Here is a 25936-nt window from a genome sequence, read left to right on the forward strand (position 1 = left end):
GGAATTTGAAGGAGTTAAAAAATTCTCTTAGTAAATTATTAGAAGATTTTTCTCTGCTTTCTAAAAAACTGTGTGCCAGATCATAAGGTAGGGGAAATATATTGTCTTTACTTCCCTCATTGGGATACATGAAAATGTTTAGTTACTGCGAACAATAGGTAGTGCATTTAGGGTCTACAAAATTACTTGAAAGTTGCCTTAGTGAGAATATTACCAACAGTCAATATTCCCAGAGCTAGAAGGAGACTGTTCTCCTACGAGTGGTCCTTTTTGGATTGAGCTTTGCTTACTTGCCACCTAGAGGGGTGATTCAGTTGTGGTATTCCATTGCACTTTTTTTTTTTTTTTAGAATCAGTTAAGATTCATTGAATTCTTACTATGTCCAAGGTTTATGATAAATATTTTACTTTTTTTTTAACATCTTTATTGGAGTATAATTGCTTTACAATGGTGTGTTAGTTTCTGCTTTATAACAAAGTGAATCAGTTATACATACACATATGTTCCCATATCTCTTCCCTCTTGGCGTCTCCCTCCCTCCCACCCTCCTTATCCCACCCCTCTAGGTGGTCACAAACCACCTAGCTGATCTCCCTGTGCTATGCGGCTGCTTCCCACTAGGTATCTATTTTACATTTCGTAGTGTATATATGTCCATGCCACTCTCTCACTTTGTCACAGCTTACCCTTCCCCCTCCCCATATCCTCAAGTCTATGCTCTAGTAGGTCTGTGTCTTTATTCCCATCTTAACCCTAGGTTCTTCATGACATTTTTTTTTCCTTAGATTCCATATATATGTATTAGCATACAGTATTTGTCTTTCTCTTTCTGACTTACTTCACTCTGTATGACAGACTCTAGGTCTATCCACCTCACTACAAGTAACTCAATTTCATTTCTTTTTATGGCTGAGTAATATTCCATTGTATATATGTGCCACATCTTCTTTATCCATTCATCTGTTGATGGACACTTAGGTTGCTTCCATGTCCTGGCTATTGTAAATAGGGCTGCAATGAACATTTTGGTACATGACTCTTTTTGAATTATGGTTTTCTCAGGATATATGCACAGTAGTGGGATTGCTGGGTCGTATGGTAGTTCTATTTGTAGTTTTTTAAGGAACCTCCATACTGTTCTCCATAGTGGCTGTATCAATTTACATTCCCACCAACAGTGCAAGAGGGTTCCCTTTTCTCCACACCCTCTCCAGCATTTATTGTTTGTAGATTTTTTGATGATGGTCATTCTGACCGGTGTGAGATGATATCTCATTGTAGTTTTGTTTTGCATTTCTCTAATGATTAATGATGTTGAGCATTCTTTCATGTGTTTGTTGGCAATCTGTATATCTTCTTTGGAGAAATGTCTGTTAAGGTCTTCTGCCCATTTTTGGATTGGGTTGTTTGTTTTTTTGTTATTGAGCTGCATGAGCTGCTTGTAAATTTTGGAGGTTAATCCTTTGTCAGTTGCTTCATTTGCAAATATTTTCTCCCATTCTGAGGGTTGTCTTTTGGTCTTGTTTATGGTTTCCTTTGCTGTGCAAAAGCTTTTAAGTTTCATTAGGCCCCATTTGTTTATTTTTGTTTTTATTTCCATTTCTCTAGGAGGTGGGTCAAAAAGGATCTTGCTGTGATTTATGTCATAGAGCGTTCTGCCTATGTTTTCCTCTAAGAATGTGATAGTGTCTGGCCTTACATTTCCATTGCACTTTGATGTCAACTTATTTTTGGCTTAAAAATTTTAAAACACCGTAAGTTTGATCGAAATATCACATCTATATCTTTTCTCACCAGCCCCCCTTCCCCATTCTAGTCAGATTCTGTACTTTTTTTCTTAGACTTTGTGCTCATTAATCTTTCCATGATATTTGATATTATTATTCCCTCATTCTCAAAAGCTTCCTTCTCCCTTGCTCTCTGGGAATAGTGTACTCTAGTGATTTTCTTTCTACTAGGGAAATGATTTCATTATCTCTTTGGCTGGTGTATCTTTGTCCTTAGGTCCCTTATGAGAACACAGCTCATTGCCCCATTCTTTCTAGGCTTGCCCCTTGGGATATCTTACCCTATCCTATGATTATTTGGTGTATCTCAAATTTCTTGTCCCAGGGTCGCTATTAAGCCTTGTCTCTTATTTCCAGCTACCTCCAGGGTATTTATTTTCATCATCCTTTTTCGACTTAACACTGCCCAAACTAAACATGTTCCCTTTTCTTCCATGTCCTCGCCCATTCTGGGGTTCTCCATGACTTTGAGACACTGCCATTCTTTCTCCCTCAGGTTTAAAACTGAATCTCTCGTGTTCTTTTTTTCCTCCATGTCTTCTAATCAGTTACTGTTCAGATCCTTTATATTTCCTGTGGGCTATCTCCCTTACTTTAAGTCTTTTGGTATCTCTTTTGCCTGTGTCCTTATTGTTAGAGAGCCTATGGCACTTTTTTCAGTGAAAGCTGCTGGTCAGTATGACAAGGTTTCACAATTTTGAGAGCCACTCTGTCCCCAAATGCATGTCTCAGAACCCTATGAAATGACTGAGTCACTGGATTCCAGAGTTTGACTTACTCTCCCAGTACACCTCTTGGGATGCTTTGGAAAATCTTGGTGTGTCCTTTTGTGTGTACAGTGTTACGTTGCTGCCACCGTCTCTGCTTTTTTAAATCACAAACAGCTTTTCCTTCTCTCATGAGTATATAAGCGTGCGTCCCGTGCACCCCACAGATTCCTGTTTTTTGTAACTTTGTGATACCTTGGGATAACTTCAGATTTGCTGCCTTTGTGCTCTCCCTGAGCAGTTCCTTATTTCTCCTCCTTATACAGTACTACCTTAATCTTCCAACTGAAAAGCAAAAATGAAGTACCTGAGATTGCGTATTTTCATTCCTATTAATCACGGAATATGTCTGTCTGTTTTTACACCTCTTGTATTTTCCTCTCTGATTTTACTTCGGAATTAATAAGATTTTTTTGTAAATTCTCACCCAATGACCTGCATTCTTTGATAGCATTTTTATAAGTTACTTTGTAGGTTGGGTTGCATGGTTTAAGATGTGTGGGAGCATTTTGTTAACGAGAAGAAGGACTGATGAAGTACCGGCTATAGTATTCCTCACTTGCTCCTCCCAAAGGGGAGGGCTGGCCACAGCCTGGATGTCTCCAAATTTAACTACATCCTCAGAAATAAGATATTCACACTTATTTTTCTTTCTCTTTATTTTGGTGGTGAGCGATCTGCTTTAGAAGTGAAGAGTTGATGAGTTATTTCAGTGAATAGGGTATTTTAAGGTGTTTTATTTCAGTTATCTTTTCATTAGAGAAATTTAAAGAACAGTTTAGTAAATCTATTTCAAGTTTTCAATACAAGATTTTTATGTTTCTCTGAAATAAAATGAAAAAAGCATTCTCAGGCCATTGGAAAAATTGAAGCTATTATCAGATTTGGATAAAGTAGCCAGAAGCCTAGGAATATTGATTTTTCTGAATCACAGTATGATACTGTGTTTATTTTCTTTCCCTTTTATCTTTGGACGATCTAGAGGGGTGTTTGATGCTTCCCTCAAAATGGCTGGCTTCTACGGATTATACACCTGGCTGACTCATACTATATTTGGCATCAATATTGTCTTCATACCATCAGGTAACAACTGTATCATAACTTCTGCTGTCCTCTATTTAAGGAACATTAAGCCATTTTACATATACTGTCAGCTTCCTTAAATTTAAAGTGCTAAATTTTGAGATCTAATCTAGTCCAGATTAGGAGCAGAAATATGATCTGGAATGTTTATTTATTGCTGTATCCCCAGTAGTTAAAACAATACCCAGCACATAGGAAGCACTGCATAAATAACAAATACTTATTTCTTAATTGATCATACTGTTCTGGAAAGGAATGAGTGTAAAGTAAGGTCCTTCAGTTAGCAGGGTTATTTTTGGTGTTTTTATTGAAATTACACTTCATTTTTATTAGAAAGAAGCAAGGTAAAGAATATACGTTCTTGGGGCTTCCCTGGTGGCGCAGTGGTTGAGAGTCCGCCTGCCGATGCAGGGGACACGGGTTCGTGCCCCGGTCCGGGAGGATCCCACATGCCGCGGAGCGGCTGGGCCCGTGAGCCATGGCCGCTGAGCCTGCGCGTCCGGAGCCTGTGCCAGGAGAGACCACAACAATGAGAGGCCCGCATACCACAAAAAAAAAAAAAAAAAAGAATATACGTTCTTATCCGAGATTTAGAAACTAATTTCTGATTTGGCTTTGGAATCAGTACAGATATTTGACCAGTGCTCTATAGTTATATCATAGGACTGTACAGTTGTCCTTTGGTATCCCTGAGGGTATGGTTTCAGGACCCCCTGAGGATACCAGATTCGGCGGATGCTCAGGTCCTTTGGCCCTCTGTATTTGCAGGTTCCACATCTGAGGATATGGAGGGCCACCTGCATACGTATTAACTAACCATTGATTGAGAATAACAACTGTGGGACACTAAAATTTTGTTGCTTAAGAACAGATTCATGAAGTAAACACACACTTCAGAAAGATTTTCATGATCCAGTTTGAAGATCTTGGACCTCATTCAACTAGCAAATTCAGTTAAACAGGGCATATCATTCCCCTAAAATTTGAGTTTGTATTTGTTTAACTTGTTCTGGTGGAAATTTTTAAGTAGTCGGAGCTAGTGATTAGATTCTGCTGTCTTGTTATTGCTTTGCTGATCATGTTAAGTTGCTTTTTCTTCTTTTAATCTTTATTAGCTTTAGCAGCAATCCTTGGAGCAGTGCCGTTTCTAGGCACATATTGGGCAGCAGTACCTGCAGTTCTAGACCTGTGGCTTACACAAGGCTTAGGATGCAAAGCCATCTTACTGTTGGTTTTTCATCTCTTGCCGACATACTTTGTAGATACTGCCATCTATTCTGATATATCAGGGTAAGTATTCCACAGAACTTCTGAAGTTGGTGATGAATCATATCCAGGAATTTCTTTGGCCTTTTTTAAGAAGATTTTATTTTTTTCCTTTTGGGCATGGGAGAAAGGACTGGTGGTAGGATTTTCAGTGAAGTAATCTTTTGTGATCCCACTGATATAATCAAAGTTTAATTTAATTAATATCATTTGCAAGTTATGCTATTTTGTTATAAGTTTTATTTACAATACATGAGACTAAAAATTGTGACTAATCCTCTGGTTTAGTGACATTTAACCTAGGAAAAAAGAATTACTGTACATACTTCAAAATAAAAATATTTTAAGTACAATAACAAGTTAGTAGTTATTTTCAGAACTTCTTTGCTTTCAGAGAAACACATTATTAGGTTCTAAGTTTGAGGATTTCCACGTAAAATGAAACGTCATCAAGTTCGTATCTGACAAGCAGTGCTTTCTTACTTTAGATATTATAGTATGGTTCTATGATGAATGCAGATTAAATTTAAGGCAGAAGCCAAACTTTGGCAATATAATAAATATCTGTTTTTGTAGGTTTTGATGTCTCTTAGAAATTGCATTCAGTAAATCAAGCTGATTCTCATTTAGTCACGTATCCAGATTAACATTGCTTATTACAATCTAGGATGTGACAAATATTGAATTTTATTTAGCTACTCAAATTCAGAATATGGCCCACTGAAACTATCATAATAGTTAATATTTTAAATTTTCTTTAAGTAAAACTCATCACAATAAGCATAGACAGGGTCTAAGTTTACAGGAAGAGGACCCTTCAGTTAATTTGAATTTATGAAGAGACCAGTCATATGCTACCTTGTTTTCTCTCTAGTAAGTTAAAATAGAAAATAAATGATATAGAACAACTAAGAAACCCCAAAGTTCCAGAGCAACAAGAAACAAGCAACTCCATAAGCAAGCCTTAGGGGAACTTTTTTGCCTAAAACTTAAAGATAACAGGAGAACTTCATAGTGAGCTTAACTAACATTTAATAGTTGAAATTTAAACCATAAGAGTAGTTACATGATTTATAGTTAAGTGTTTTCATTTCTTTAAACTTTGCTGTAAATTTTATATCAGGGTTTTTAGCTAGAATTTAAGACTTAGATATAGTTCTATCTTAATAAGAAAGTAACACCTTATTTAACCAACATCATTAGGAAATGAAAAATTTTACGTAACTTGCTTTATTTTATTTTGTAATAAATTAAGCTTTTATTTAAAAGCTCCCACACTTTTTTTTTTAAGCTTTAAGCATTTTTGATAAAAATTTTCCTTAAATGTATTGTTTAGGGAAAATGCTTGCTTACATAGTGTAACATGGAATATTGCCCTAAATCCTTTTTGGAATGAAGAAGACAAATAAATTACAAATATAATTTATTGGTTTCCTGAAGACTAGCTCACCTTAAATGTTACTGAATTGTAATACAGTACAGGATATCCTTCCAAGGTTTTTAGTTATTTTCCCTTCACTAAATTGTTCTAATCATCTGTGTTTAGAAACTAGAAACAAACAAAATATACCTTATTTCTAAGTCCGTCTTATGTCAGTGGTCATATGTTATTATCAGTGTGCTGTGCTGCTGTAATCTACAGGTATGCCTCATTTTATTGTACTTTATTGCGCTTCGCAGATACTGCTTTTTTTTTTTTTAAAACAAATTGAAGGTTTGTGGCAACACTGTGTTGAGCAAGTCTGTTGACACCATTTTTCCAACAGCATTTGCTCACTTTGTGTCTCTGTGTCATTTTGGTAATTCTTGCAATACTTCAGACTTTTTTATTATGTTTTTTATGATGATCTGTGATCAGTGATCTTTGATGTTACTATTGTAATTGTATTGGGGTGCTATGAACTACACCCATATAAGATGGCAGACAATTGATAAATGTCGTATGTGTTTTGACTGCTCCACCAACCAGCCGTTCCCTTATCTTCTCCCTCTCCTTGGGTCTCCCTAGTCCTTGAGATACAGCAATATTGAAATAAGGCCAATTAATACCCTTACAGTGGCCTCTAGGTGTTCAAGTGAAAGGAGGAGACAGACATCTCTCACTTAAATCAAAGGCTAGAAATGATTAAACTTAGTGAAGAAGGTATGTTGAAAGCTAGGCCTCTTGAGTCAGTTAGCTAAGTTGTGAATGTAAAGAACAAGTTCTTGAAGGAAGTGAAAAGTGCTATTCCAGTGAGCACACACATGGTAAGAAAGCAAAGCAGCCTTTTTGCTGATACGGAGAAAGCTTTGGTATTCTGGATGGAAGATCAGACCAGCCACAACATTCCCTTAAGCCAGAGCCTAAACTGGAGGAAGACCCTAACTCTTCTCAACCCTGTGAAGGCTGTGAGGGATGAGGAAGCTGCAGAAGAAACGTTTGAAGCTAGCAGAGGTTGGCTCGTAAGGTTTAAGGAAAGAAGCTGTCTCCAGAACATAAAAGTGCAAGGTGAAGCAGCAAGTGCTGATGTAGAGGCTGCAGCAAGTTATCCAGAAGGTCTAGCTAAAGAGAAATAATGAAAGTGGCTACATTAAACAGACTTTCAATGTAGACGAAACAACTTTCTCTTGGAAAAAGATGCCACCTAGGACTTTCAACGCCTGGCTTCAAAGCTTGAAAGGACAGGCTGGCTCTATTGCTAGGGGCTAATGCAGCTGGTGACTTTAAATTGAAGCCAGTGCTCATTTACCATTCCAAAAATCCCAGGGCCCTTAAGAATTGTGCTAAATCTACTCTGCCTGTGCTCGAGAAATGAAACAACAAAACCTCGATAACAGCACATCTATTTGCAACATGGTTTACTGAATATCTTAAGCCTACTCTTGAGACCTACTGGTCAGAAAAAAATGATTCCTTTCAAAATACTTTGGCTTATTTGACAATGTACCCAGTCACCCAAGACCTCTGATAGAGATGTGCAATGAGGTTAATGTTGTTTTCATGCCTGTAATACAACATCCATTCTACAGCCTGTGGTTCAAGGAGTAATTTCAACTTTCAAGTCTTATTATGTAGGACTTTACCCAGATCCTCTGATGGATCTGGGTAAAGTCAATTGAAAACCTTCTGGAAAGCATTCAGCATTCTAGACGCCATTAAGAACACTCGTATTTCATGGGAAGAGGTCAAAATATCAACATTAACAGAAGTTTGGAAGAAGTTGATTCCAACCCTCATGGATAACTTTGAGGGGTTCAAGACTTCAGTGGAAGAAGTAACTGCAGATGTGGTGGAAATAGCAAGAGAACTAGATTTAGAAGTGGAGTCTGAAGATGTAACTGAATTAACTGCAGTCTCATGATAAAACTTTAATTTTCTTTGCTTATGGATAAGCCAAGAAAGTGGCTTCTTGTGATGAAATCTACTTCTGGTAAAGATGCTGTGAAGATTGTTGAAATGGCAACAAAGGATCTAGTGTATTACCTAAACTTGGTTGATAAAGCAGAAGCAGGGTTTGAAAGGATTAACTCCCATATTGAAAGAAGTTCTGTGGTGGGTAAAATGCTCTCAAACAGCATTGCGTGCTACAGAAAAATCATCTATGAAAGGAAGAGTCAGTGGATGCAGCAAAACTTCATTGTTGCCTTGTTTTGAGAAATTGCCACAGCTGCCCCTGCCGTCAGCAACCAATCGCGCTGATCAGTCAGCAGCCGTCACTATCGAGACAAGACTCGCCACTAGCAAAAAGATTACAATTTGCTGAAGGCTTACATGATTGTTAGCATTTTTACCAATCAGGTATTTTTAAATTAACGTATGTACATTTTTTTAGACGTAATGCTATTGTATACTTAAAAGACTACAGTACAGTGTGAACATAATTCTTATATACTCTGGGAAACCAGAAATTTCACGTGACTCACTTTATTGTGAGATTTGGCTTTATTATGGTGGTCTGGAACCAAACCTGCAGTATCTCTGAGGTCTGCCTGTGTCTTATTTCATTCCAGTTATGTAAGTGACACTGTGATAAGCTGGAAGACAGTTATGACTCTCCTATGAAATAAAAATCTTGGGCTTTTTATCAAATATTTTCCTCATGAGGCCTTTTATCACTACCTGTGTTAAAATCTGTATTTTAGGAGGTTGCTAGAAGTCTAACTTACGAATAACAGGGATGTCATTGTATTGTTATCATCTTTATAAAAAAAGCATAATTAGTTGAACTACACACTTAATTGTGCCCACTTAATTTTTCTAGATGGAGGTAAACCTAACAGGTAGATTATATAACGAGTCCTAAGCTGACATTAACCCACCTCAGACAGCCCTGTAATGGTACCTGTTAACATTGCTGACTTCACTCCTTCAGTTGCTGGACCTATAAAAAGGCAAACATCATACATGTAGGCAAGAAACTTTTTGCATCTTGTTATCTGCATTGAGGTAATCTGAAGAAAGCTGATAATGCAATCAAAAGGCAGGTGTATTACAGAATGAACATTGTGTTAGAGAATGTATTTCCAACTTACTCCAAGGTTTATGTTTGTTAAAAGTCATGAGTAATCTGTGTGCTCTTTATTCCAGAGGTGGCCATCCTTACTTGACAGGCTTGGCAGTGGCTGGTGGAGCGTACTACCTGGGCCTGGAAGGAGCAATCATTGGGCCCATACTTCTCTGCATACTTGTGGTCGCTTCCAATATCTATAGTGCTATGTTAATGAGTCCCACGAATTCAGTACCCACGCCAAACCAGACCCCGTGGCCTGTTCAGACTCAGCGGTGAGTTACAGCAGAATGATCATAAACTGTGTATGAAATTGAACTAACCTGTCTCATTATTTTTCACCTGCATACAGTCTGTTAGGATACAGAGTATTTCAGTTCCTCTGCTCTACTAAAGATTGAAGACACTAAGTAAATAGAAATCATTTGTGTGTAGACTTTTGGGTTTCACATATCAGGAACATTTAAAAACCGATTGGGTCAGAATTGTTAATGTCATGAAAAACCAAAAATAAATAAATTTTAAAAGACCCTTTTGAGACAGTGGTATACTAGATTGAAGGAGACTTAGGAAATAGGACAACCAAATGCAGTGCATGGGTCCATGACAGGATCCTGGATTGGGGAACGGAGAGAATCTATAAAGAACATTTCTGAAGCACTTAGAGAAATTGATTATGGACCATATGTGAAATAATATTATATTGATATTAAATTTCTTAGGTCTGACAGTGATACTTCGGTTATGTAGCAGAATATCCTTTAGGGATGAGATGTCAAACTGAGAGGGAGAAAATGACTAGCAAAATGTTCACAACTGGTGAATCTAGATGAAGGACAGACATGGCTGTTAATTGTACTATTTCAATTTTTCTGTAGGTTTATTTATATACTATTTAATTTGTATATATTTATTTATATACTGTAGTATTCCAGTGTGTGGATATACCACAATTTATTTATTCATTGTAGTATCGATGGACATTTGGGTAGTGTCCAGTTTAGGACTGTTACGAATCAGGCTGCTATGAACTTTCTGGTACATGGCTTTTGGTGAACATGAGTACTTACTTCAGGTGCGTATATAGCAGCAGAGGAATGGCTGGGACTACATCTGGTTTAACTTTAGTGGATACTTGCAAAACAGTTTTTCTATGTGGCTGTATCAGAAATTACATTTTAACAACAGAATAAGAAGGACTTTTAATGAAAAACTAAGTCTCAGAATACAGGATTTTAACTTTCCAGAGACCATACTGCATTGCCCTTGTTATTTTCAGTTGGAAAAGGATTTTTTTGTTGCCTATTCTAGTGTAATTAAGGAGTCATTAACAAGTTGATTCTGAAAATGTATTTAGTGAAACTGTATTTTTATTTGAAATTCTTCTAAAATGTTCTGCTTATTTCATTTTAAGTGCTGTATTTTGTGAAGAAAGACATAGTCCTTTAACCCAAAACAAGTAGAATAACGTTTCTGAGTTAGAGCTAGTCGGTCAAAGGGCCATCTTAGTTAATTCTAGGCACTTATTTGATGGCAGTGAAATATCAGTTTCCTGAAGAAGAATGAAAAGAAGAGGTACTTAGAGGTTTTAACAAAGACGTCACCAGTTTGGGGGTGGTTACACTATGATATCCTTTCCTGCCTTTGCTCTTAAAGGCAGGTACTGGGTTCCTGAGAAGTCAGTGGACAGTTACTTGAAAGCAGTAGAGAGCATTTGCTGAGTGGATACCGTATTCCTTGGGCTCACGAAACAAGAAGTAAAAAGAAAATTGGTTGATCAATATTGTGCTGTTATTTTAGAAAAAGACTTCTGATGATTCCAGGTTGGTAGAGCAAGAGTTAGTTTCTAAGGTGAAACAAAAGAAGCTAATATGAATCCTTCTAGAGGCGAGTAACCCCTTTCCCCTGGTCCCCTTCTGAAGGCAGAATGTTGTTAATTAAGTGGTATGGGGGTTTGAAAAAATAATATAAGGACCGATATAGCTGTAATCTTTTTCCTTCGAAGTTATGGATGTATATAATTTAAGAGAGTCAAAAATTTCTATAAAGCTTGTGAAAAAGAGCAGTCCTTGGCCTTCTCCCTGCCCCTTCCTTTCCTCTCTAAGAGGAACCACTTTCGACTATCTGATGTTTACCTCCATATCTTGAAATTGTGTTTATTTCTTGATTTTTTTCATGTATTGGCACTGTTTACTTCCCATTTGGAAAGTGAGAAATTATCTCTTTTACTAACCGTCTGCCCGATATTACTGAACTGTGATATTGGTTAGATCAGTATTCAGTGTTTACGTCATTATGGCTCTGTAAATTACATTCATATTTAAGCCTTCTTGTATATTGTCTATAGTTCCTTACCTATACAACATTTTGCTTTCCTTTGTGTTATAAAGATACCATTTTTTATTTGTTTGTTTTCTGTGAACTTATAATTAGTCCAATGCCAGGCTTTGCACCAGGTATTTACCTCTCCTCTCACTCAGCATACTGAGTTGCGTCTGGTTTGCTGTAAGTGTTATCTTCCTGAAGAACTCGCTCCTGGATTGTTCTGATCTGCTCCAGCAGAGTTGTACAGCTGTCACCCTGGGGATTCCCTCAGCTCTCCCCTCTGTGGGAATCCTTATTTCCCATATGATTTCCCAATATTGTTTTCTTTCTTGATTTATTCCTGCTTTTTGTTGGAGCACATCCTCCTGTAGATTTTTGGGAAAGAATGCATGGGAGGTAAATTTGGGGGACGATACATGTCTGAAAAGGCTTCTAAAGTCATACTTACTCAATAGTTTGCCTGGGTAGAGAATTCTATGTTTAAAATTTTTTCCCTTTAGAACTTCATTTCTTCATTGTTTTCTAGCTTTCACGGTTGTTAAAATTCTGAAGCCTTTCTGGTTCCTGATTCTTTGGAATTTAACTGTTTGAAAACCTATAGGATCTTTTTTGTTGTTTTTAATCTACTTTGTTGTTGTTGTTCCAATTGGCACTTGTATCAAGTGCCTTTGTGACCTTTAAAACTGGAAATTTACGTTCTGTGCTTCTGAAATTTTTCTTCGGTTATTTTATTAATGATTTCCTTCTCTCCCTTTCAAAACTACTTTTATTTTGGTGCTGACCCGCATACACTGTTCATATCATTTTTTAACCTTTTCTCTGATGTTCTTCTGGTTCTGTCTTTTTGGCTCCCATTTTCTGGGTGATTTCTCCAACTTTATCTTCTAACACCTTCTTAGAGGTCTCCACTTCTGCTATCATATTTTTTGGGGGGTCTGGTTTATTGAGGTATTATTTGTATAAATAAAATTTATCTTTTTTGGCATATAGGTCTGTGTTACTTTTCTGCGATACATAACAAATTTCCACTAACTTAGTGGCTTAAAGCAACATACATTTATATTAAAGTCCATGAGTCAGGAGTACAGGCATAATTCAGCTGGGTCTTCTACTTAGGATCTGCCAAGGCTGTGGTCAAGGTGTAAGCTTGGGCTGGGATTTCATCTGCAGATTGGGGAGCCCTCTTCCAAGCTTGCCTGTCGTTGGCAGAATTCCTTTGCTTGCAGTTGTAGAACTGAGGCTTGTAGCCTCAGAGGCTGCCCCTTTCCATAGGCATTTCATAACATGATGCTGGCTTCTTCAAGGCCAGCAGGAGAGTATTTTTCTGACTTCTGTCTCTGACTGCTAAGACCCTTTCGTAAAGGGCTCACCTGATTAGACCTAGCCCACTGAACATATTGCCATTTTGATTAAAGTCAATTGCTTAGGGACCTTGATTACATCTGTAATATCCCTTCACCTTCACCATATTAACACAACATAATCACAATAGCAGGTATTGGATATTTTTGACTACTGGCTTATGTTAAGAGTGAACTACTCAGGATCTGTGGGTTGGTTGCTATGTGTACATTACGGTATTATTACCTGTGGGTTGGTTATTATATTACCATAATATAATCTGCCAGGACCATTGTCTTGTGCAACCCTTGATGTCAGTGCTTTTTGGTTTCCCTTTGGGGCTGCTAAACTCCTCAGAGAAAGATCTTTTAATCTCCTGCCCAGAGTTTGACAGCTTGGTCTTACTGCTTTTTAAACACACTTTAAAGCAGCCCTTCTGTGTTTAGTCCCACCTTCAACCCCACTTCCAAAGTTACTTGATATCACCAATTCCTGAGCCTTATGGGCAATTTTGCTGAATAACTCCTGGCTTAGGATTCAGCTTTTTAGGTTATGTTGGGTCATAGCAGTTGTTCATCTCCTTTCCATCTTCTAAAAATTTGTTGCTCTTAACCTCTTATGTTCTTTTTTTTCTCCTCTTTTTTCAGGTAGGTTTATGCCTTTAAAAAAACACTTTTTACTGGCATTCTAATGGGGTTTTGAGAAGGCCTGAAGGAACTATGTGTTCAACACAGCACTTTCTAGTGGAAAGTCTAAATGACCTCTTAAATAGTAACAAACAACCACCACTGACATTTATTGGGACTCAGCATGCCAAGTTCTGTGATAAAACTTTACCTGCGTTGTCTTATTTTACTTAATCTGTCCACTGTTTTCATGTGAGGTTAGGAAAGATTGTTTTCCATATTTTGTAAATGAAGAAATCAGGGCTTAGAGAGGTTAACTTGCCTCTAGTCACATAGTAATAAGCAGGTGAGCTGGTGTGTTACAACTAAAGATCTTCCTTTTCCTTAATCATCTCCCGCCTCCACCCCCCACAAGATAAAACATTCTCCTCTGTTTCCTTCCTCGGTAGATGTTACCCTCTAATTATATGTGCCAGTGTGAGGTCATCCTTATGACTTTCCAGCTCCTCAGTAACCATCTATACCAAGTCCTGTCAGTTTTATCTCAAATCTGTCCTTTCCCCTTTTCCCCCAGTTCCACCTGCCCTGAGCCCAGCTGTTAGGTTTCTCACCTGGACTGCTGCAGGCATCTCAGTCTCCCAGCCGGTCTCTCAGTGTCCACTCTTACTGTCCTCCAGTCCCTTTTCCATACTGCAGCGGATGTTTTCTTTTCAGAATGGAGGCAGATCCGGTTGTGCTTACCAAAACCGGCCTCCCATTGTTCTTACAAGGAAGATCAACGTCCTTCCGAGGCCCTGCGTGATCTACCTGTGTCTGCTTCACGAATTCTGAAACACTTTCCCTGTCTGAGCTGCAGCCATGTTGGCTTTGTGTTAGGGCCTCAGTGACACCAGCTCCATTCAAACTCTAGGACTTCCAGCACGCTGCTTTCTCTGTCTGGACACTCTCCCCCTCCCCCATCTTTCCTTGCCTAGTTAACTCCTAATCATTCTTCAGATCGCAACTCAAGTGTCAGTTCATGGGAGCAGCTTTCCCTACCCCCAAGATTAGATTACGTCCTTCTGCTAGTTTAATGCTCTTACAGATAGCACCTTGTACCTTTCCTTTCTCCTGCGACTTTCACTTATACACTTGATTCTTTGTCTTTTCCCGCTTGACTGTGGTTGCTGTTACTGCGGGGTCATGTCCATGTTAGTTACTGGTGTATCCACCGCACCTGTCAACCTTGGAAAGTGCTCTCTTCCTAGTTGAAGGAATGAATGGGCTGTGAGGGAATAGTCTCTACAGAGGCATGAGCTGTGGAAGGGTTTGGCTTGTCTTAGGAACTCTCAGTGTGAGAATGGAGGGTGGATTGTTCATTCCATTAGGGAGATATACCTTCTGATTGCAGATGGAGGCGCTGGTGGCTGAGAAGACCCATTTGCACGGCTATTTCTATGTACTGCCATGTATCTTCAGATGGATGAATGACTGTCCACCTAAGGAAAGATGAAGGAGGGTGGACCCCTTTTCTCTGCTTCTCACTGTTGATCGTGGTGGTTGCACTATTTCACAAGGGTGAATGTCGCAGACACAGCACAACTTTGGGCTCCCAACTATTTTGGCCTTGATTCAATAATCAGAACCTATTGCTTCCCCTGTTCTCTATTAACACTGGGGCTGTTTGGGAGGTGTGGGGAAGGATCAAAACACCCTGCAGTCACACACTTTCAAGTACTTTCTTGATTTTTGGACAGGATAATCAGACTTGATTTGATGTACTTATTTCACTCCTACCAAAAACTGAGCAGCAGTCTCTGAATGTTAAAGCTTAGAAAAACCTGTAAGGAGAAAGTAAGGGCATGTCGCAGGAACTCCTGCGGGAGCGCTCTTACCTGTATTCAAGTTTTCCTTTGCCCTCTGTCATACCTTGTTATGACCGGAGGTGACAGCTGGAATGTGGCCCTTTAGGAACTCAGCTTTATCTTTTTCTAGGATAGAGTAATTGGTAACTCATTGCTGTTTTTAGAAGCATTATCTTAACCTGACTGTGATTATCTTTCATGATTTAATACCCAAAGTTCAATCAAAGTTCAGTATTTTTTCATAAAAGAAATTACAAATGGTCCCCAACTTAAGAAGTTTAACTTACGACTTTTTCAACTTTGTGATGGTGTGAAAGTGATACACATTCAGTAGAAACTGTACTTAAACTTTGAATGTTGGTTTTTTCCTGGGCTAGTGATATGTGGTACGATACTCTCTCGTGATGCTGGGCAGCGGCAGCCCGCAGCTCCTAATCAGCCACACGATCAGGTAAAGAAACAACTGATAGGCCTACAATCATGCAGTACCCAGACAACCATTCTGTTCTTCACTTTCAGTGCAGCATTCAGTAAATGACGTGAGATATTCAACACTTTATTATAAAACTGTCTTTGTGTTAGATGATTTTGCCCAACTGTAGGCTAATGTAAGTGTTCTGAGCATGTTTAAGGTAGGCTTGGCTAAGCTATGATGTTTCTTAGGTTAAGTGTATTAAATGCTTTTTGACTTAGGATATTTTCAACTTACAGTGGGTTTATTGGGATGTAATATGGTCAAGAAAGTCAAGAAAGATCAGTATTTGGCAGTTAAGCTATGGTGTAACACATCCTACTTTTTATAGAGCAAGGAGTTATTTTTGTCTTTGCAAAATAAGATATGAAGATCTTCTCCAAAAAACAGTCACCACTCCTCCAGATCTTTACATTAACCTTAAGGATTTCAGTTGGAGTGTATTCCCCATCATTCCAGTTTAGGAAAATGAGGGAAAAAAGAGAACTGGAGATGGGAAGGGAGCTGTACTCTACTCCCCCTCCTTTGACACTGTCACTTAAAAACTTTCCTGAATCTGTTCATTCCTCTGTCTTCCCAATGGTGTTGACCCAATGCCAGGATTTCTTCAGCATCCTCTTCACTGGTCCCTGCCTCTAGTCTTACTTCCCTCCCATCTTGTTCTCTGGTTTTTCTGGAGCATAACTGTTAAATGCCTCTGCTGCTTAAAATTCCCATGGTGGCTTCCCATGGCCTTCAAGGTGAAGTTGAAACTTTAAATTGGCCCATCAGACCTTTCGTGCCTTCTGTCTACCTCAGCAGACTCATCTCTCTCTGTTGCCTGCCTTATGTTTTCTTTTCTAGCCATATTGAACTTGTTTAGTTTCCTGGAGTCAGTGAGATCTTTGCACATGTTTTCCCCTCTGTAAAGAATACTACCCCCTTTCTAGCCAAGTCCAGTATCATAACCTTTACTTAAAGTACTCTTCTTTGGAGAAGCATTACTAGAACTCTCTAGACTAGATAAGGTGTCCCTGCTATGTGTTCCCATAGCATCTTCCACTTATCCTAACTTAATACCTATTATATAAATGTGTGTTTGTCTTTCCACTAATTGGTAAGCTTTCTGAAGGTAGGAACTATGTCTAACTCGTTTACAGCTGTGTTACCATTCCTGGCACGGTGTTTGGCAAATAGAAAGTGCTCAATGAAAATTTGATGAATTAATAGATTAGTGAAACCAAGAGCAGATCAGATTAAAAGATTTTTGCAGTATAACTGTGAGGCCGATAAAAAGAGGAGGGGCCGTGGTAAACCCCAGCCTTAGAACTTTATTCCACATTTTTGGAAGGGAAGGAATGTACATAATAGTGATGACATGTGCTCTGTCACAAGATGTGCGGGTGAGGGTCTAGGAAATACACACTTGCTATCCTGAGCCAACGAAAGTAAGTTAAACATCCACAATTTACTCTGCTTCTCTGGGAGGCTGGGAGTCAACAACTCTTGAGTTGTTAAATCAAAAGATTTAAACATTCACATAAATGGATTTTTTAAAATCTCATTGAAATTTTAGGGGAAGCACATCCCAAAATATTTCCGAGGAGCAGAGATTGTAAATGAGAAATCACACCGCACAATCTCCATTGCTCTTAAAGGAACCATAAAATGTTAACAGCAGTCCTCTGTCCCCCCCAGTCTCATGTGGCCCCATTGTGCATTACTTGTTCTTGAGAAATTCTACCACTATGGTTCAAAGGGGCGTAATAATCCTTATGGTATGGGAAAGAATACTGTATTTAGATGGTTTAGGTAGAACATTTGCCATTTTTAGAAATACTGTTAAGGAAATTCCCTGGCAGTCCAGTGGTTAGGACTCGACACTTTCACTGCCGAGGGCCTGGGTTCAATCCTTGGTTGGCGAATTAAGATCCCGAAAGTTGCGCGTCGAGGCCAAAAAAAAAAAAAAAAAAAAAAATCAAAGAAAGCAAGAAGGAAATACTGTCAATGCAATATTTATTTCTTTGTTTCTTCCTAATCTAGAGAGTTACAGATTTATGAGCCCTGCAGATTAGTTAGTACTGTGCCTTTTGATGAGGCCAGAAATAAATTATTTCTCTATCTCTAGCTTATGGAGTTTGTTTTCCAGGAGATAATTGAGGTTCAGTTAAGATCAGTGTTACTTCTATAGGGTTTTACACACACGTTACCACCACCCCCCCACCCCCCCCCCCCCCCCCCCCCCCCCGCCTCCATTCTATTTCTGTTGAGATAGAAAACACTTAGCAACTGTTTTCTTAGCTTGCTTCACTTTGTTTTCTTTCTTCTGAGTCCTTCTGGAGACTTTCTTGGCCTGGAGGCAGAATTGAATAGCAGGTATGAATTTCAAGGTCACAGCTAAGCTTACTTGTCAACAGAAAGCAGTCGCCAGGCGAACCACAGTGTTAATGTTATTTCATGCATCTTTGCCCTGAGGCAGAAATTTTCATTCATAATTTAGGGAATTGAAGAGTTAGAGATTCAAATTTGCAGGTATCTTAGAAAGTTGAAAAGATATCAAAGAATGAGTTTACAAACCGTTTTGGGTGTTGGAAAATGCTTTGAAATATTGACAAGTTTTTGGTTATTGGTTTTAAAGGTTTTCCAGGGCTTCCCAGAATTAAGTGCTACTTGAAATTCATATAGTCTGAGGCAACTTGTAGCCAGCTTTGCCTATACACAAATGTAACAACAAAAATTTAGGTGAGACTGTAAAAAATAGATATATAAATAAATGAGTAGATAGCTATCTAGAGCAATGGTTCTGGGAGGAGGGTGTGATTTTGCTCCCCTCAGGGGGCGTTTGGCAATGTCTAGAGACATGTTCATCATCACAGCTGTAGTAGGTGGAGGCAGGGATGCTGCTAAACATCTTACAGCGCACAAAATGGTCCACAGTGCTGCTGTTGAGAAACCCTGATTTGATGGATGTAGAGATAGATGGATATTAATATATATATATAAAACATTTGTGTCTGTATAAACCTTAGTTTGGGGGAATTTTTCTCCAGGTATAAATAAAAATATTTAAGGAAAGAAATTCATTCCATTTCTTTGACCTATCAGCATATATTCAACATGGGGTTCAGTCATGTCACATATAAACCCTTTCAGAGCCACAGGAACCATAGCCAGGAAGCTTACCCCTTCCTCAGAGCTGTTCCTTCAGATGTAGGGCCTCATGCAGTGAAGGAGCCTTGAGATAACTGAGCATCCTTGAATGTAATCTTTTTTCTGTAACATTTTACCTGTGCCCCTCTTGACATTAAAGTACTTCCTACATTGTGCTAAAGGCTTAGTCTTTAATTTACCTCTGCCCTGCCTGTTGAACCCTCCTAATTGGTGATATTGTTGTAAAACAGCAAGGCAACCTCTATCTAAAAGGATGGTAATAAACTTGTGCTTCATATCTGTATCGGTTAAGATAGATTTGCCTGCATTATAACCAAAAAACAAACTCAAAAAAATCCACCATCAGTAGAACTTAAAATAACAGTGACTTAAATGAGCCAGAAGTTTATTTCTCTCTCGGGTGTAAGAAGTGCAGAGGCAGGCAGATCAGGACTAGTGTGTCTGTTCCACAAACATCCATGCCAAGCTTTGCCCCACCTTAATGCCAGCCTTGGTGTGAGGTCTTTTCATCTAAGATGGGTGCTTGAGCTCATGTTCATTGATAAACTCTGACCTGGCCATGTGGCTGCCAACACAGATGCAGACCTGGCTGGGTGATATCATCCTAGCTTGGGCATAAAAATTATGTAGCAAAGGCCACCTAGCTATTATAGTCCTAAGGTAGGCACCACAAAGATGCAGCAGACCACCTCCATCCAACCCAGATATTGCCTGCCAATTAGCTACATTTACTTGGCTTGCTTGATGTAGGTTAGAGACGGTACAAGTACAAGGTCATCTGTTGAAAAGACCTACCCCATTTCTCCTGCCCTGAACCACAATCCTCAGAGCTTGGACATTGCTGGGTCAGTTTTCCTATTTTGCAATAAAAGTTATCCTGCTAACGTTTAATCTTTGGTCTCTTAGTGATTTTCTCTTTAACATCATTGTGTCTACTTTCCAGTCAGCAAGAAGGGGGAAGGATTGAAGATTACCCTTCTCTTTTAAGTACACTGCCCAGAAGTCACTCAACACTTCGAATTGGACAGATCTTAGTCACATGGTCATTAGTTTCAAGAGAGTCTGGGGAAATAGTCTTTTGGATGGACCCTCCAAAAAACTGGAGTTCTTGTTACTAAAGATTGAGAGACAGCTATCAGACTTTGAAACAATACTCAGTGAAAATATCAGGAAAAAAACAGGGACTACATAACCTCATCAAGGCTCTCAAATTATAAAAATAAGATATTCTGTGGCAGTGAATTACTGGTTAGATGCTATTTTTCTTTCCTCCCTCCCTCCCTCCCTTCCTCCCTTCCTCCCTTCCTCCCCTCCTTCTCTGTGGTTTTATTATTTCCCTTTTTGCAAAAGCAAAACTAATCATTCTGTGTTTCTTCTTAAAGGACTTTCCGTGACATTTCTGAAGATCTGAAGCCTTCAGTAGACTGACTTGGTTTCTAAACCACAGTGATTTCTCTAGGAAATTCAACCTTGACTGTGAGTTTAGCTCAGCTGTGGCTGCCTATCCTTTCAGCTGTGCCTGGCAAACAGAGCCCAGGAAAAGAAGCAGAAGCCTCCTAGCCTTCCATACAGAATGCCCGGACAAGAGAGGACTTGCTGTGCTTTGCATTTTAAAGCACAGCTTTGGAGCTCAGAAATGTGGTTTACTCACTTAACTGTTGCTAAGATGGCTTGAAAAGTTTCAGTTTATAAACTGGTACCATGGCTTGAAATTTTCCCACTTTGGTTATGTATATTACAATATGTATTTATAAAGTTTTTTAAAGAGTCCTAAACTACCTGCTGTATACAGTGTAGTTTTCTCCTGTTTTAAGAAATCTGTCTTTAAACTTTTCTGTGACAGTCACTTTTCCATGAAGAGGGCTTTCACTTTTGAGAATGTAGTTGCTTGAGCGGGAAAAATGAGTCTTCTCCCTTCTTCCACAGTGTATGGTCCTCTCTGTAAGGAAGAGCAAATCTTCAGTGTAAGGGCAGGTGGCTTATTTGAAGTTCAGTTAGTTGTATGTTACAACCACAGGAGATCACAGAAAGACCGAAGCTCTTCCTCCCCTTCTCCCTCCATCCGCTACTGCTCTATTGCCAAATTTTTTAAACTTGGCTGACCACATTGAAATTAAATACTTATTAAGCTGCTATTAATGGTAACAGTATGATAGAATTCATGTTGTAATGTTTTTCTTTCCAAATGTTTTAAGAAAAAAATCTCGGGCTGCAGTGCTCCGATCATTAAAAGTATCCCTGTTTCACTATTTGGAATTTGACCAATTAGTTTTATTAGCAGTAAAATTTTATATCTGTGTAGTATTTTCCCATCACTTAGCACAGTGCCTTGCACATAGACTCTTTTTTTTCGTTTTATTTTTTTGGCGGTACGCGGGCCTCTCACTGCTGTGGCCTCTCCCGTTGCGGAGCACAGGCTCCGGACTCGCAGGCCCAGCGGCCATGGCTCACGGGCCCAGCCGCTCCGCGGCATGTGGGATCTTCCCGGACCGGGGCACGAACCCATGTCCCCTGCATCAGCAGGCGGACTCTCAACCACTGCGCCACCAGGGAAGCCCGCACATAGACTCTAGATGAATGCTTGTTGAATTAAATTATGACTTTTAAAATATCTCAGATATCACAATAACCAGCATAGTGCTCTACATTTGACACAGTCTTTTTGCACATATTATTTCACAAGCACTTCACATCAGCTTTCATATAGCTTCACATTATTTTGCAACAGTTTCACACAGATGGGGAAGGTAAGGTTCGGAAGTGACCAACTCAAAAGTCGTGAAGTTTAGTAAAATTTGACCTCAGATCTTTCTGACTCCACACTCTGCCAACTCTGCTATATTGTAGTGTTTCTTTTAATATCTTACACAATTTTTCCAGTGCTCTGAGGTAGAATAGGTGTCCTGTTCTATCGCATAGACTTGTCCTAGGGTTAATGACAGGGCTGGGACTAGAACCCAGCTCTTAGCTTTGTGCCCTTTCCACTGTGTAAAACAATCTTCAGGCTCTTTCTCTGCCCCCAAAGGAGTATGGAGGAGAAAGAGTTCTTAAGTAACAAAGATTTCATTTTTGGAAAACATTTAAAAGTAGAAATCATATTTTTCTAAAACATCTTCTCATTAGGAAGCATAGTTAATGATAATTACTTTAAATTTATTCTGATATTACTTCAGAAAAACTCCATCTAGGAAAGAGGCTACCTTGAGGTCTCTGTCTGTAGAGTAGACTGTACAGATCTCATATATTTCCTGTGAATCCTTCAACAATTACAATCTGGTATTCCACCAAGTGTTACATTTGGCACTAAGTGGCACTAAGTAACTCATTCTTTTCTCTAATCACTTGTTCATTCATTCATTCAGTAGAACATTGGTTGAGAGTTTGCCAGACTCTAGGTTCTATGCCAGGCACTGTACAGGGTGCTGTAGGGGATAATTCATAAGAAGGCCTTCTCTCACCTTAAATCTTAGCCAGATCATGTGTATTGCTAAAATTAAAAATTTTGCATTAAAAGTATTAAGAAAGAAATCAGGTTTGTTTTTGTTAATGGTATACTGATAAGTTTACAGCTGTGATTAGCACATATTTATGAGAGGCAAACACTATGCACAGTAAGTTAGTGTGCATATACAAATTATGTTCTTCCAAAGTGCTTTTAGCTCTGTAAAGTGATATTGCAAAAATATAAATTTGAGGTAATATATGGCTCTTGCTGGTAGTGTGAATACCAGGTCCTTAGAGGGGGACTCTGAGCCCTAAGAGAATAGTTTAGAGCTGCCAAAATTAGCAATGATGTAGTATCACCCTGAAGTATCAGGAGCAGAGGTGCCCCAGAGCACTCCCCAGTCCTGTCAGGAAACTTGAACTGCCCCAGTACTCCAGCAACAGCCTAAGGACTTGAAGTCCCTGCAGCTGGGGGAGGTCTTCCTGGAACCCTCAGAAACAGAGAGAACATGCCCCCTCAGATACAGTGAGGAGGTTTCACAGATCTTCATAAGGCATTGAGATCAAATGATATGAAAAAGTAGGAGTTTCAAGCTCGAGTCTCAAAAGTGATTCTCAGGATTTGACCCAGAAAGAAGCTTCCTTAGGAACAGATAATGCATTGATGAAGTAGAAGTAGCTTCAGCAAAAACATAGTACAGAAATCCTATCACAATGTCCTGCATTTTATAGCTTTATTAAAGATGAGTTTGAAGGTCACATTCACTACTCAATTGTAAACTGAATGGAGGGGATAAGATCTCCCCACACAGTATGTTCCTCTCTTTTCTGAGAACGACGCACGGGATTTTCAGATAAACTCCATGTCATGTAAGTCCAGCTTCAGTTCCAAAATTCCTATCACACTCTCTGTTTCTGGAAGTGATCTCTGCCAGACTGCCTTAGATACCAATTTTATTTACTCTTAAGTTTGCAAGGATTCTTAACACGCATTTCCATTAGAGGTGGTTAGCTGGCAGAGTTTTCCCTTGACTTCTGAGGCTGGTGCAAATTGACTCTTGATACCCAAGAAGTGTTATTTAAACAAACTAAGTAGCTTTGGAAATAGCCGTTTATTCCATTAAAGGGCTTGCACATGAGGTCCTCTGGCTAACCTTGGTCTTAACAAGAACCCATTGTGACCCATCAGGGCTTGCTAGTACCCCTAGTTCCCACTTTGGTTGTATTTAGAGCTCCAGGATGTGTCACTATTGAGCAAGAAATGCTCAGAAATTCAGGCTATGAGAGGTTAGATTAGAGCAAAGTAATTTTAGGTGAGTTATCCAGAGCTTTCAACCTCAAGGTTTATAGGAAAACCCCTACAGTCTCCTCTAAGTGTCTTCCAAGATCCTTACAAAAGCATTAGACTAGGCATTTCGCAGTTGAACTATAGCCTCTGAACTAGCCTTCCAAATGCTAGTTCCCACCAAGAACAAGTATTTCTTTGTTTTTTATGTATTTCTTGTCTTTACCCATTTTGCCATTAAAATATATTCATTTCATTAACTTATTGAGGATCTGCAAAAAATATGAATGCTATGTGAAACCACTGAACAGTTAATTTTTTTGGTAGTTCAAAAATAATCAAGAGAATTGCAAATCAAGATGTTCTGCCTGCATCCTGGAGTCATAGGAATTCTATGCCAGATGAGCCTTATCTAATTAGGTGATCCTGTCATTTTCTAGAGAAGGAAACAAATCCACAGGTTAACGTGTCTTTTCTGACCAGTCAGTAACAATTCAGAGCAGAGTAAGTTTTTTTCTCTCAGCCCATTGTTCTACTTCTCTTCCCTTCCTCTTGTAGTTGAGTAGCTTTTGGAAAAATGTGTTCCTTATAGCAGTAGTTGCAAGGGATGTTATTAGATGTTACAAGAGAACAAAAGTGTATGTGGGGTGGGGGGGGGTGGGGACTCCAAGCTCAGTTAAAATTGAGGAATGCTGAGTTTGTTTCCTTTCTGTAGGACTTCGAAGAGTTTTTAATGTGCTCTTATATATTGTGAATTTATAAGGGGACAAAGACTGTGTTTACGAGACTTATATGACCTTAAACTGCGCCCCATCCTCCTTTTCTCAGAGCAGCTCAAAGGACTCCGTGTCCTTTGGGAAACATGACTCTCAAAAGTTTACATGTCTTTTAGAAGACATCCCTAATGGAATTCTGAATGGTACATCCACCATGTAAATCGTAATATATCTCAAAGTTTAGTGAGATGCCAGAAAGAAAACGTATTTGCCATTCAGAGCTATACATCAAGTATAGAGATTCTTTTCTACCTATGGTGTGTAGAATCAGTATTTGTGTTTTGGTTTTGAAAGTTTTTCAAAGATCAATTAGTGTGCAAATACAGTGGTGATATATTGATATTACATTTTAATAATGCTTTTTTGTGTTGCACTTTATAGTTTTCAGAATGCTTTCATAACAACCCTGTGAGACAGGCAGGTGTAAGTATTATCAGATGAGGCACTGGAGGCTCAGAAAGGTTTTTGTGATTTTCCCCTTAAGTTTATACCATAAAATGATGGAGCCAGAATTCAGTTGCAGAGCTTCTGACTCCAAGTCCAGAATTCTTTACTCCACACCTGGTTTCTTACTTTTACTTCTAGCTTCATATTTTACTATGAAAGCTATGGAAGCAGATCTTAAACATCATTTTGGCTTCTTATCAAATACTATTTTTTATGGCAGTGACCCAGAAAGTGTAACTCCAATTGTAGTTATCCCAAAGAAAACCCTTCTTTGTGCTTTGCAGTGCCACTTGTCTAGGTGATTGGAGTGTATTTCAAATACCATTTGATTTTGAAACCAAGATTGGATATATAGTTTTAATTGCTTATGTAACTTCTGGAAAATGTATCATCTTTGCATTCTCAGGCAAAGTAGAGATGGTTTGAAGGTAAAAAAAAGATTATTCAAATACAACAATACATCTTTATTCTCACGAACTCTGTTTCTTAGCTTTAACTTGCTTTGACAACCGACTGATGTAACATCTTTGTAAATGTAAAATATTTATATTTTGAAATAAAATTACTGTGTTGAATGAATCAGGTGGTAAACTTAGTTTCATTTCTGTGGAGAAATTTGGTCTTCAGTGAAGTGAAACTTTCACGAATACATCCATCTCTTAGGCCTTATATCTTGCCTTTTCTTTGACACCAATGCCGACACTGAATTTTTATGAAATATGGGCAACTTACGTAAGGGAAGATGTACCTGTGGAGTGGGTGCTGAGCACCTTAAAGAGGTGAAAGGGTCCAAGGCTAAGGCTGGGACCCTCAGAGCCCAGGGGAAGGTGGCTTT

The 25936-nt window shown here is 38.8% G+C and overlaps 1 protein-coding gene across 2 annotated transcripts in view; it reads left to right on the forward strand.

The window, feature by feature from the left end:
- TMEM245 (transmembrane protein 245) overlaps positions 1–25680 on the forward strand; it is a 103815-nt gene extending 78135 nt beyond the window's left edge. For both annotated transcript variants that reach the window (XM_060154667.1, XM_060154668.1), the window contains 4 exons: positions 3538–3638; positions 4754–4928; positions 9472–9666; positions 20532–25680. In XM_060154667.1, the coding sequence (XP_060010650.1) occupies positions 3538–3638; positions 4754–4928; positions 9472–9666; positions 20532–20577 (517 nt within the window). In that variant the 3' untranslated portion in view covers positions 20578–25680. The remainder of the gene's footprint in view (positions 1–3537; positions 3639–4753; positions 4929–9471; positions 9667–20531) is intronic.
- The last annotated feature ends 256 nt before the right edge of the window (positions 25681–25936 follow it).

Source organism: Lagenorhynchus albirostris, chromosome 7 (assembly GCF_949774975.1).
Source record: "Lagenorhynchus albirostris chromosome 7, mLagAlb1.1, whole genome shotgun sequence".
NCBI classification, from domain to species: Eukaryota; Metazoa; Chordata; class Mammalia; order Artiodactyla; family Delphinidae; genus Lagenorhynchus; species Lagenorhynchus albirostris.